Source organism: Phragmites australis, chromosome 20 (genome assembly GCF_958298935.1).
Source record: "Phragmites australis chromosome 20, lpPhrAust1.1, whole genome shotgun sequence".
NCBI classification, from domain to species: domain Eukaryota; kingdom Viridiplantae; phylum Streptophyta; class Magnoliopsida; order Poales; family Poaceae; genus Phragmites; species Phragmites australis.
In genome coordinates, this window is record NC_084940.1 from 19,057,334 (window position 1) to 19,068,339 (window position 11,006).

At 46.9% G+C, this 11,006-nt stretch overlaps 1 protein-coding gene across 1 annotated transcript; it reads right to left on the reverse strand.

The window, feature by feature from the left end:
- Nucleotides 1-336: 336 nt before the first annotated feature.
- LOC133901514 (FRIGIDA-like protein 4b) lies at nucleotides 337-1,094 on the reverse strand. Its single transcript, XM_062342864.1, has 2 exons — nucleotides 1,086-1,094; nucleotides 337-714 (listed from the first exon to the last, which is right to left on the reverse strand). Exons 1-2 carry the CDS (start codon nucleotides 1,092-1,094, stop codon nucleotides 337-339), a joined length of 387 nt encoding a protein of 128 aa, XP_062198848.1.
- Nucleotides 1,095-11,006: the final 9,912 nt, after the last annotated feature.

Here is an 11,006-nt window from a genome sequence, read left to right on the forward strand (position 1 = left end):
ACTCCAGCCATTTCATCCTCTTGGTAAAAACATTAGTATGTTAGATAAACCGAAGTACGTGTGTCAAACATGAGCAGATTCAGCATAATTAAATATTAGAAGTAAATTGTGTCATAAGTCATGACGACACGAAATTAACACATTTTCACAATGGCAACTCGCAGCACACACAGAGTGGTCCGACTTTTTTCAGCTAGGCAAACTACCTATTTGGCGGATACAACTACAACACAGTAGCAGGTTAAAAGCTAAACAGTTAAGAAAGAGCACCTGCATTTAGCTCTCTCTATTAGTATTTAGTGGATTTAAGGTACCTGGTACTGGACCGGATAGCCGTTAGCATAATATGGTGCGGGGGCAGGTGATATGCTGTACGGGGATGGACTTATCATCGTAGGACGACGGACCTCCGGCACTGTACACAAACTGCCTCTCATAAGGGTAGGGTACCTGTCTCTTGGGTTGCCTGATAGAAGCTTTTTTCGGGGAGGCTGGTAACACGGGGTGCATAGACTGATCCACTGGCACGAGGCCTCTTGGACTGTGTGGCTTTGCTGCTTGAACAGCTCTCTTCTTGTCTGCCCTGGCTTTCTCCTCCAGCTGGATCACCCTTTTCTGAAGAGGATCAATAGGGTATTGTTCGTCGAGCTTGTGCTCCTCAATGCACTTGATGACAGCTTTCAAGGCAGATAGCTCGCGTTCATTCATTTCATTCTGAAAAAGGGATGCCATTAATCTGACAAAGTACATATCGCAGATGCTGGATAAATGAATCAAGCCATTCTTATATATGCACACTCCAATACTAAAAGAGAGAAAAATACCAACCACCGTAGAGAAATATTCCATGATTCAGAATAAGAAAGAAAATGACGAAGGCATCTAGCTAATATAATGTATGTGGGCTGTGCTAGATATTTACTTTTGTATTTCTTTGCAGCCTAACTCAATCTGCTAATGTAAAGCAGATTCAATGCAAAATATTTTGCCACCTCTATGAACAAGTCCAATGCTGAACTATTTCCAGAATAAACTAATGAAACAATACTCTAAGATATACTGATTAAGAGATCACTAGAAATTACATGCGGCATTTCCGCGCTTCTCTTGCTTTTGTTACTTGTTGGATGACCCTTGTTTGGTTGTTTTGTTAAGTCTAAATATAGACTCCACGTGGCTTCAATCGGCATTACAAATGAAATTATGACCTGAGGTGTAAAACTATTGGGTATTGACACAACAACAAAACCTCTAGTTAGTATGATTTTCAAATATGTGATGATTGCGTTGCATGCCATAGGCGTGACTAATGCAATTGATTCCCTTTGTAGAACATGGTATCAAGGGCATTTGCAACAGTTCTGAAAACACTAAAGTAACAAATACAGATTAACCCAAAATATTTTTGTGTGCTTTAACTAATAGTTTGGGAAACAGAGAAAGTATACATCACTTAACTATGAAGCTCCTTCAATGACATGCAGTTCAACGGATAATCATCGGGGGATTGCCCAAATGCCACTATTATATTGGTGTATTTACAAAATATTACCTCTCTGTGAGGATCGGTGACGCTCTAAGAAAGGGTTGAATTATGACACTTAGAAACCTAATCGGCTCCAAAAAATTTCACAAGATAAACCTATCTCAACTTCTATCTAAATATACTCTAGATTTATCTAATGAGTCTACTCTACCGCTCAAAAGAGTTTTGTAACCTATAGCCAAACCTAGCAAACTACTATAGGAAGATAAATGCGCAAAGGTAGATTGCAAGTATGTAAATGTGGAAACGTAAATAAGGTAGACAGAGCAAACTCGGTACAAGAGATTTTTATCTCGTGTGTAGCGAACATGCCCTTGGGAAGATTATAGAGGAACATCTTAGATGTGATTTTAATGATTAATGATAATATAGTCAATATGACTAACATGTTTGTCAAGTATATGCTTTGGTAGAGCTCATGGATGCAACAAAAGAGAAGTCACCGAAGTCGGAACAAGAGATGATTGAATTGGATTTGTTCCATAACTTCATAAAATAGGATGGATTTCTGTATAATAATGTAGAGCTCTTCACAAGCTTTCCATAGAGTCTAAGATCATCAAAGTCGGAGTTCGAAGCGAAAAGTTATGTCTAAAATACATAACATTGTTCTGCTGAAAATTGCCTAACCAGATAATCCGGTGCTCACGTCAAAATTAGTACGGTGCTACACTGGATAATCCTATGAGAACAATGAAAAATAGTCTGATGTTCACAGAAAGTTTGGGGTGGAGTCTTTCGCCTCATCAGATGATCTGGTATTCACAAAATAAACAACGGACTATTATTTCTAGAGAGCTCCAAACTGAACATATGCACAGAGGATAATCCGGTGCATTTATCCGGTGTTCAGTGAGTCGTCACAGGATAATCTAGTGTTCACATATGAGTTTGAGTGGGTTCCAATAGCTAGTTTCTTCTGTTGTACTCACCGGATGATCCGGTACTTGTACTACTGTTATCACTAGATTATCCGGTGTTTATAGTTTTTGCTGTTGGGACAACAACTAATTGGCGGGTTTGAGGCTATAAATACCCCTCCACTCAGTCATTTGAAGGTGTGGTTGTCCAGAGAAGTTCATAGACACTCAAGAAGACATTCAAGCCACCATAGTGCTTAAAGTGATCATCTAAGGAAATTAAGCACAAGATTAGAGAGTGATTAGTGTTATAGGCATAGAGAGAGTTGTAACTAGGTGCTACGGTTTTAAGAGGGGATCAAGGAGTGATCCTCGCTGTGTATCGAGAGCTACACCAGCGCCATAGAGTCTTGGTGACTCATCAGCACCTTGTTGATCCTCTTACTTGGTGTGGAGTGGCGGCAAGACACATGCACGGGGACGCGGACATCCTTGCCTTGGTGGCTCAAGCTCCGAAGGGATCATGGTGGCAAATGACTGGAAGGGAGGCTTGTGGTGAGGCCTTAACTAGGTGGCTTGGTGGTTCATCCGGCTTGAGGCCTTTGTGGCTCAAGGGCCGTGACCGGATGCCGATCAGGAGTATATCCTTTATGGAGCTTCAACGTAGACTAGGAGTGACATTCATGCCATCGATACCACGGGATAAAAATCTCTTATGCCGAGTTTGCTCTCTCTACCTTATTTACACTTCTGCATTTACATTCTTGCAATTTACCCTTCTAGATAGGTTGCAATCTCTTATGAACGGTAGAGTAGATATATTAGATAAGCCTAGAGCACATTTAGAAAGAAATTAGTATAGGTTTATCTTGTGTAGTTTTTGGAGCCGATTTAGTTTTTAAGTGTCCTAATTCACCCCCCTCTTAGGACATCACCGATCCTTACACTATGGTATTGATGGTATAAATATCACCCCTAGTCTATGTTGGAGCTCCACAAAGGTTATGCTCCCGTTCGGCACCCGGTCACGGCTCTTGAGCCACCAAACCACCAAGACAAGGCCTCAAGTCAGATAAGCCACCAAGGTAAGGTATCACCACTAGCGTCTCTTCTAGTCACTTGGCACCATGATCACTTCGGAGCTTGAGCCACAAAGGTAAGGATCTCCGTGTCCCCGCATAATCGCCTTTCCACCGCTCCACACCAGTCGAAAGGTCAACAAGCTTACTGGCGAGTCACCAAGACTCCAAGGTGCTGACGTGTAACAACCTGAGTTTTAACATACTAATTAATTGCAAAGTTCACTCAAAATTAGAACTTTTTATGATAAATTAATCCAACTAAAATAAAGGAATACATATTCAAATATATTAAGTTAACTAGGAATTCTAAAATGCACTAGAATTATTTCCAAAAGTAGTCTCTGCATTAAATTGATTCGTGTGCTTGGTTTATTGTTCTTATAGTTCTTTGAGTGGAGGTTTGAATTTGAATGTCTCCCAAATTTGAATCTACTCTTAGTTTCCATTCAGCTCAAATCGGGTTAAATTCATATTCTTTGAATTCAAATCCTCTCTCAAATCACAAGTCCAATCCAAGTCATAATTCATGTCACGTCCCGAAATCCATAATTGTGTGTTTTAATCCTAAAACATGCAATTTCAGCTTCATGTTCCAGTTTGGGTCACTGGAGCACTTCACTTTGAGTCAATGAGGTAGGAGAAGGAAAAACTAAGAGAAATAAAGGAGCTGGAAGCAAGTCTGGACTTTCCTCTAGGTAAATGGGGCCCACTTGGGTGGAAAATATCTCTCTATAAGTGGGCAACAGCTCTCTCTCCCCTCAAACTTGCCCATACGTACTCCTCACCCACTCCACCATATAAGGCTTTTTGAGGAAGCAAGTTGGAGTTGGCTGTCTCTCTCACTCTCTCTCTTAGGCTCCTTTTTTTCCCCCTTTGGATCCCTACCTCTGGGAGCAAGATCAAGGTACGTATGTGGTACTCACGTGACCACCAGCTCAAGGACTACTCGTCCATCCAATTCATTTTCAGTTTCCCTGAAGGAATTCGAGCTGGTTCTGAACTTGTTTGGTGTTCTTTGGGAGAAGCAAGGAAGCAGCAGTTTTTCCTCTCTTCTCCAAGCCATTTTCCGTCGTTTCCTCCTTCAACTGGCGGTCACCAACCTCAGCAAAGGACCTTGGGTGAGTCTGCTAGGCTCCCATGGCAAGTATGCTCATTTTTGGTTGGATAGATCTTGAATCTGGAACTAGGGTTGCAAAGTTCTTAAAGTTCTGCAGTCTGGGAACAAATGAGGATTTATGTGGATTTGAGTTAGGAATCATGTTGCTAGGCGGTTGAGCAAAGTCTAGACCCTGTACACCCTTCTAGCCATTTTTACTTTTGATTTAGAGAGACTCCCAGGTTAGTTTAGCCCAGTTTTTCCCTTCGTAATGGCTGCTGTTCTGGAGCTGCGCGAGGCTGATTTTACTGTAGCGCCGAGACTGTTCAACCGAGCCATGGTACTGTTCACCCGAGCACCCTGCTACCGAGCACCCCGGGTACTGTTCACCGGAGCACGAGCACAGTTCACCCCGAGCACTCCCGAGTGCTGTTCACCCGAGCACCCCTGTACTGTTCACCCCGAGCACTACAGAGCACCCCCGGGTACTGTTCACCCCGAGCACCCCTGTACTGTTCACCCCGAGCACCCGAGCATGGTCGATCCGGAGGACCCCGGGGGTACTGTTCACCCGAGCACCCCGGATACCGTTCACCCCGAGCACCCCCGGATACTGTTCACCTCGAGCGCCCCCGGGTACTGTTCATCCCGGGTACCCGCGAGTACTGTTCATCCCGTGCAACCCGCGAGTACTGTTCATCCCGGGCACCCCGAGCACGGTTTATCAGGCTTCCCTGATAGCTGATAGCTTGTAAAATTCGTAGTTAATTCGTAGAAACTCCAAACTTTTTGAGACCACTTGGAAAATTCTGGTTTGGACAGTACGATCTTGGAATAATGTTGTCATGTATTGTGGAGCATATTTTTCTTACATGGTCGCATTTCATACATGCTCATTACATTGCACGCGTTGCTTTCTGTAGTGAACGCCGATCCGTCGATCCCGGAGGCCGTGGGCGATCGTGAGGCGTCCCACCTTTCTGATCCAGGGCAGCAAGGCAAGCATCGTTCATATTGCACCGTGTCTACTTGAAAATTTAATATGTTATCTACGCTTATGTATACATTGCACCGTGTCTACTTGAAAATTTAATATGTTATCTACGCTTATGTATACATTGCATGTGTCGGGTACTGAGTTGGGTAGAACCTATGCCGATGCATTATCCCATTTCGGTCACATGTCATGTGTTGTTCCTAGGAGCCTAGTGGTGTCATCGAGGTCTAATTTTAGTTCGCTATGCTTAGTGGTACTTAAGCTTTCCGGTAGAAGTCGACGACGGCGTCTACCGTTGTCGCGAGCCTAGGACTTATTACCTGTGGTTGTGTTGATGATGAGTCGGTTTGGTGAGTGGTGAGTTGAGACGAGGTGTGGGCGGTGTTAGGGGTGTCATCTGCTCACGAGGAGTCCTCAGGCAGTTCGGGGAGGGAACCCGGACACCGTAGACCGCTTGCACCGGTTAAGCACCGATCATCGGTGTAGTCGGCTTTAGCACATACCTTACTCACCACAAGCTGATATAATGGTAGGCGAGCTAATTACCTTCGCAGACGTGGTCACGTGGGCCTCGTCATAGACGGTGTGAGTCCGGTTTGAGTCCGGGCTTTTAGCGGTATTAGTTTGCTCGGGGAGTAGTTCTAATACCGCCTCGCCGAGCTATGGTTGATCCACATGGTTGGGCCTGGTTGGGAAAGGTTGTCACGGGTACCCCCTTGTGCGCATCTTAGCGGGTGGCACAAGCCGTATGGTCCCTGTGTCGTGTGGGTCCAGGAGTATCCCCCTGCAGGGTGTATAATCAGTTCGAACTGCCGCGCTCTCGGTTATGAGCATCGCTATCGCTTATCTCCACCGAGCGACCATATTTTGGTCGTAGAGTTTCGATGTGGGTTGTGGCATGGTTGGATTGGGGTGGTTTGGTCGGTATTGTCACGTCCCGAAATCCATAATTGTGTGTTTTAATCCTAAAACATGCAATTTCAGCTTCATGTTCCAGTTTGGGTCACTGGAGCACTTCACTTTGAGTCAATGAGGTGGGAGAAGGAAAAACTAAGAGAAATAAAGGAGCTGGAAGCAAGTCTGAACTTTCCTCTAGGTAAATGGGGCCCACTTGGGTGGAAAATATCTCTCTATAAGTGGGCAACAGCTCTCTCTCCCCTCAAACCTGCCCATACGTACTCCTCACCCACTCCACCACATAAGGCTTTTTGAGGAAGCAAGTTGGAGTTGGCTGTCTCTCTCACTCTCTCTCTTAGGCTCCCTTTTTCCCCTTTTGGATCCCTACCTCTGGGAGCAAGATCAAGGTACGTATGTGGTACTCATGTGACCACCAGCTCAAGGACTACTCGTCCATCCAATTCATTTTCAGTTTCCCCGAAGGAATTCGAGCTGGTTCTGAACTTGTTTGGTGTTCTTTGGGAGAAGCAAGGAAGCAGCAGTTTTTCCTCTCTTCTCCAAGCCATTTTCCGTCGTTTCCTCCTTCAACTGGCGGTCACCAACCTCAGCAAAGGACCTTAGGTGAGTCTGCTAGGCTCCCATAGCAAGTATGCTCATTTTTGGTTGGATAGATCTTGAATCTGGAACTAGGGTTGCAAAGTTCTTAAAGTTCTGCAGTCTGGGAACAAATGAGGATTTATGTGGATTTGAGTTAGGAATCATGTTGCTAGGCGGTTAAGCAAAGTCTAGACCCTGTACACCCTTCTAGGCATTTTTACTTTTGTTTTAGAGAGACTCCCAGGTTAGTTTAGCTCAGTCTTTCCCTTCGTAATGGCTGCTGTTCTGGAGCTGCGCGAGGCTGATTTTACTGTAGCGCCGAGTACTGTTCACCGAGCCCCCGGGTACTGTTCACCCGACGACCCCGGGTACTGTTCACCCGAGCACGAGCTCAGTCACCGCGAGCACTCCCGAGCACCCCGGGTACTGTTCACCCGACGACCCCCGGGTACTGTTCACCCGAGCACGAGCTCAGTCACCGCGAGCACTCCCGAGCACCCCGGGTACTGTTCACCCGACGACCCCCGGGTACTGTTCACCCGACGACCCCCGGGTACTGTTCACCCGAGCACGAGCTCAGTCACCGCGAGCACTCCCGAGCACCCCGGGTACTGTTCACCCGACGACCCCCGGGTACTGTTCACCCGAGCACGAGCTCAGTCACCGCGAGCACTCCCGAGCACCCCGGGTACTGTTCACCCGACGACCCCCGGGTACTGTTCATCCGAGCACGAGCGCGGTCACCCCGAGCACTCCCGACGACCCCCCGGGTACTATTCACCCGACGACCCCTGATACTGTTCAACCGAGCACCCCTGGTACTGTTCACCGAGCACGAGTACAGTTCACCCGAGCACTCCCGAGCACCCCGGGTACTGTTCACCCGACGACCCGAGCACACCTGTACTGTTCACCCCGAGCACCCGAGCACGGTCGATCCCGAGCACCCCCGGGTACTGTTCACCCCGGGTACCCGTGAGTACTGTTCATCCCGGGCACCCCGAGCACGGTTTATCAGGCTTTCCTGATAGCTGATAGCTTGTAAAATTCGTAGTTAATTCGTAGGAACTCCAAACTTTTTGAGACCACTTGGAAAATTCTGGTTTGGACAGTACGATCTTGGAATAATGTTGTCATGTATTGTGGAGCATATTTTTCTTACATGATCGCATTTCATACATGCTCATTACATTGCACGCGTTGCTCTCTGTAGTGAACGTCGATCCGTCGATCCCGGAGGCCGTGGGCGATCGTGAGGCGTCCCACCTTTCTGATTCAGGGCAGCAAGGCAAGCATCGTTCATATTGCACCGTGTCTACTTGAAATTTTAATATGTTATCTACGCTTATGTATACATTGCATGTGTCGGGTACTGAGTTGGGTAGAACCTATGCCGATGCATTATCCCATTTCGGTCACGTGTCATGTGTTGTTCCTAGGAGCCTAGTGGTGTCATCGAGGTCTAATTTTAGTTCGCTATGCTTAGTGGTACTTAGGCTTTCCGGTAGAAGTCGACGGCGGCGTCCACCGTTGTCGCGAGCCTAGGACTTATTATTTGTTCGCACTTATGGTTGGGTTGATGATGAGTCGGTTTGGTGAGTGGTGAGTTGAGACGAGGTGTGGGCGGTGTTAGGGGTGTCATCTGCTCACGAGGAGTCCTCAGGCAGTTCGGGGAGGGAACCCGGACACCGTAGACCGCTTGCACCGGTTAAGCACCGATCATCGGTGTAGTCGGCTTTAGCACATACCTTACTCACCACATGCTGATATAATGGTAGGCGAGCCGATTACTTTCGCAGACGTGGTCATGTGGGCCTCGTCATAGACGGTGTGAGTCCGGTTTGAGTCCGGGCTTTTAGCGGTATTAGTTTGCTCGGGGAGTAGTTCTAATACCGCCTCGCCGAGCTATGGTTGATCCACATGGTTGGGCCTGGTTGGGAAAGGTTGTCACGGGTACCCCCTTGTGCGCATCTTAGCGGGTGGCACAAGCCGTATGGTCCCTGTGTCGTGTGGGTCCAGGAGTATCCCCCTGCAGGGTGTATAATCAGTTCGAACTGCCGCGCTCTCGGTCATGAGCATCGCTATCGCTTATCTCCACCGAGCGACCATGTTTTGGTCGTAGAGTTTCGATGTGGGTTGTGGCATGGTTAGATTGGGGTGGCTTGGTCGGTATGTGGTTGGTGGTTTGGTGGGAATGGTTTGCTTTTATACACTTGTTGTTATATATCTGTTTTGATCAGTTGGTTGGCAGGGTTTGAGTCGGTGGTTGATTAAGTCAGTTGCTTACACCTAGAGTCTAGGTTGCTTACCGCTTAATGAACTTAAACATGTCTTAATCCTTGCTACAGCTTTAAATGCATGACCCTTGGAGTCGAGAATATATATACTCATACTGTGTAAGACTTGCTAGTACCTTCGTACTAAGGGTGCTGCCCTTAAGTTGCTTCCAGGTTCGCAGGTCGGCGAAGAAGAGGCAGTGTTCGGCTACTTTGTGCCTGCCGATCAGGGTGGCGGGCAGGAGTAGCACCTTCTACTCCGAACTCGGGCGCTTTTGGTATGGAGCCTAAGGGCATACGGCTCCATACTCTTTTGTTGTATAGGTTTTTCTTCCGCTGCATAGTAGTTGTTGTTGTTCCTCTTTTGTTGTAAATTGTGGAAGCAGTTGCTTGTTTAACAATGGTAATCCAGTTTAATTATTTGCTCTCTATTAAACTGTGTTGTGATATTTGAGTTGGAAGGCATGTGTTCCGATCCTGGGCACAAAACACGTGCCGGGACTACCGGAATGGTATTCTGTTTAATCGTCGAGGTTGTGATTATGACTAATGATCCTCCTGATGATTAATTAGAATACTATTTGGACGGTTCCTCACAGCTTGGTATCAGAGCCTGGTTTAATTTAGTAGCCTAAACATAATTAGTGCGTTGTTTAGTAAGTCGACAACTTCACCTAAACAACCCATAATTTATGTTTATGCCTCTTCGTGTCTAATATGTATTAAACTGCTATCGTTTATGCCCCTAAGTTAAAATGCGTATTATGAGTGACGTTTATATGTCTTATACACATTGTTTTGCTTTCGACCCTGCATTGATTCATGTTGAGCATTGCATCTTCGGCTTTGCATCGTCGGAAGGTAAGGTACGACGCTCGGTGGCGGTTAATCACCGAGGGCTCAGCCGGATGCGAGGCAGGGGCCCGGCATGTTCCGTACGGTGATCCGTACGGGAAGTGAATACGCTAGCAATAGCGTATGAACATCCACCATGCGATGGGAGACATGGTCGTCTACTCGTGTGGCGTTTACACGAGATGTCCCGTAGGGTCTACGGGAAGTGAATACGTCGTTGTCGACGTATGGATTGTCGCTTGTACGGCATGTGGTACAAGGGCCGTTCGCGCTCTTACTCTTTCTAGCGCGAAGGGTACGTTCTGGATGTTATAAACTGCCTGTGATTTTGATGCTTGCAGGTGCGGTTCTTATTTTGAGAAAGAAGCGGTAGCTAGGTTCGAGCATGCATCATTTCATGGCATTCATGCATGCATTCATGTTTGTACATGTATTACGGGATTCTAACAATATGTCCGGCGAACGCATTGTGCTGAGTCGGAATTTGACGTTTCCCCCTTTTATTTTACATTTCAAGAATGGTTGTCACTCGGCGTAGTGGAGAGGTTCCGGAGGGTTCCGGTCAGAACAACCCTCCTCCACCGCCGACCATGGCGGATGTGCTCATGCAAATCGAGCAGAACCGCCAAGCGAATCACGCTCTCCTCCAGACGAACCAAGCGCTCCTGGAGGCTCTCGTGCGCAACGCGGCTCCTCATGGAGGAGGTGGGGCCGTGCGCCGAGACGACTTCTCGGACTTTTTGCGGACTCAGCCGCCGGTCTTCTCGCGAGCTGAGGATCCTCTCGATGCTGATCATTGG